At 40.0% G+C, this 2,977-nt stretch overlaps 1 protein-coding gene across 1 annotated transcript in view; it reads right to left on the reverse strand.

Moving 5' to 3' along the window:
- Positions 1-325: 325 nt before the first annotated feature.
- The window catches only part of itgbl1 (integrin, beta-like 1), a gene marked incomplete at its 3' end in the record, with an annotated part of 41,082 nt that continues 38,430 nt past the window's right edge, over positions 326-2,977 (reverse strand). The window contains exon 9 of the mRNA XM_079254660.1: positions 326-438. Coding sequence (XP_079110786.1) covers positions 326-438 — 113 coding nt within the window. The remainder of the gene's footprint in view (positions 439-2,977) is intronic.

The raw sequence follows: 2,977 nt of genomic DNA on the forward strand, positions 1-2,977 counted from the left end.
GTAAATGTATATCGACATCACATGAAGGTTATTTAAGTCAAGTTAGCATAGACATACATATAGCATTAAAAATTCCACAGTCAGGACGCACTGTTGTTTTCCAAATTCCCAAACTAACAGGCCTATGTGAACTTGCAACACAAACTAGCATATTGGTGAAATTAAGTGTGTGACTTAATATTTCAATACTTGTTTAGGCAAAATTAAAAACCAAATACAGTTGTCTTTTGTGGCTAAGTAACAACATATTGGCAAGAAGATAATAAAAGTGTTTCATTACATGCACAATTGTCACTCATTGTCACTCATAGAGACTTTCATATTTTTAGTGTTTCTCCTCTTCTTTCCTCCTCTTTCTGAGTTGGGTACCTGATGGTTCCTTTGGTCTTGTGTCCATGATACACCCTTGACTCAACTTAACATCATCACCTTTTCCATCTGTCAAACACCCAGAGTTAAGATTGACATCACATGATGTGAACAAATTCACGTGGACGCCGGCAGATTCGTATTTTCTATTTTCTTTCTGTTTTTCTTTTTAACATTTTCACATAACCCAATAAATGTATCATTACATATGTGGTAATTTTATGAATGAAATACTATTCATTTGGAAGCAGTCGCTTGGGTTATGTGAGTTGCCTGGGATCATAAGAAGTCAGTCTGTCCCCCGCGCCCTCCTTGCTTTTCCTCTGAGAATGCGACTAACCTGCTCAATCCCTGCAGCTGTGAGTTGATCCCCCTCCCGTCTCCCCCTTGTCTTTTCTTCTGACACACCCACAACCTGTATACATGACTATGAGCAGCAAGTTGACATGATAGTAGCGCACCCAGTGCCTATTTACTGGACGTGGTAATGAGCAGTATCAGTCTGGAGAACTGGTGATTTTTTTTTTTTCTCACTTGTGCGCCCCCAAATAGTTTGCACCCTTGGTGGTTGCCCACCTTGCCCAAAGCAAAAACCATCCCTACCTGTTTCACATGTAAAAGAATCTTAGATTTATGTAAAAAACTTACATATTTTTTATGTAACTACAGGCTTGTACCGGTGGGATTGCAAAATGAAATATGATTGTGTTTTTTCACTCAGGAATTTGATAAGTTGGTTTATGCTTAATGCAATTCATCACCAGGGAATGATTCATAAAGATAAACTCTTGAGGTTAATGTCTGTTTTCATCATAGTTCAAGCCTCTGAGGGACTGTTTTTTTCCCTGCATCCCACAGGGATGCAGGTCCAACTCTTGTTTCAGCTCTTCTAGAGGGATCAAGGTGTGGGTGTGTGAAAAATTGAAGTTCTTTTGCTGTGACAGAAAAGCCCTCAGAGCTGTTTGCCTCCAGGTATAATGGCAGTGCCTCTCTCTTCTCCTCTACAAGAATCCCCTTTGCCCATGAAATGAAAATAGCATTTTATCAAGCTTCACCCCTGGAGTTGTAAAGATCAATAAAGTGAGAGCTCCCACAGTAGGGCTGTAAATCATCAAAATGCATTCTCTTAAATCACAGCTAAGCCCATCTCAACTGTGCATGCGACTGTTTACACTGTGAGCCAGGGAATACAACAGCAGAGACACTCAAGTGTAAGTTTTGGGGGGGGGAGTGAATCTGTTTATAGGCTCAGCTCTCATATGTCCAGCAGTCACATTTTTCACACATTCTACCCTGCAAAACTGATGTATATTATGTTCTGTTAATTGTTTACACTGCACCATCTTGTTATTGTGGTACTTAAGCTTAAAAAGCAGAAGCCAGCGGGTCAAAAAGTGCTGGGGCATGATGCACACACCTACACACACACACACGTGCAATTTCAGTGAAAAGCTATTCAAACTAGGACATACACACAGGGATTCAAAATTTACACTTTGGGCGTTCCTTAGATGGTCTCTGTTACACATTTTGCCTATAATCTCATCAACTACTTACAGTTTAAAATAAAATACGACACATTAACTATTTTTTTCTGTCATGACGTGGAAACATAACTGACAATAATGTAATAATTTTTTTTTTCTTTATATGGAGAAGGCACCAGGTGGGTTTCAGGATACAATAGACCTATTGGCTTAACATGGCTGTGCAAATAGTTACCTGAGAAACAAGACGACGGGTCCCCCATGCAACTGCTTGTAATGTGTTCTTTATACCCATTAAACATATAAATCCTAGAAAATTTAGTCCCTCTAGGAATCTGTGAACGGTTCAGTTGAAAACCTGCCTGGGAACTGGAAACGGAGATCTAGTGGGAGTGTTGAATATGACAAAACCTGCCAGGAGTTGTTGAGACTAACCAACTGCCATGATTTACACCAGATTGCTACTTAAAAGCTTTTTTTTCTTTCTTTCTACCAGATTGCTGCTTGGAATTTCGGTGTGTTCTATAGGCTATCCATGTATCACTATTATATTATATGCTGTCTTTGGCTTTGCTGTCTGCATTAAATCTGCAGCTGTTTGTGCAGAAGAGACAATATAAAGAGCAGCAAAATGTCGATCTGCAAGGCAAACCAGATTAACTCAGTGCAGGGTTTGCTAATTCACTCTCTTAAGGCTTGTTTACTGCATTCAAGTTTAGTTAGAAAATGTGAAAACTAAATGGGTCCACCTTGTTTTAGTGTTTATTAATTCTGTGCACCCCTCAAATCCATGTGCTCAGCAACAATCTATTAACATCTTTAGCAAGTATTGACATTTTTCATTCCAGATTGTGTAAATTCAATTCAAAGCATTTAGGAATCAAGGTCTCTGATTTCCTGACGGACAGAATTTGGCTTATGGCCGATCTGCTGATGGACAGGCCAGTTGGTTTTGTGGCTCTTTTCTGGCTGACTGCTTCACTTACAAAGCCTTCCAGCATGAGGTGCATGCTGTTGGGGGAATCCTCAGCTGTCTTCCCATCATCCCCAGATGCTCGGGTTGAGTTCTGGCAGATAATCAGCAAAGTTTCAGGAGAGTTGGACCCTCCACAGTCAAGTCA

This window comes from Telmatherina bonti (genome assembly GCF_933228915.1).
Source record: "Telmatherina bonti genome assembly, chromosome: 15".
Taxonomy (NCBI): Eukaryota; Metazoa; Chordata; class Actinopteri; order Atheriniformes; family Telmatherinidae; genus Telmatherina; species Telmatherina bonti.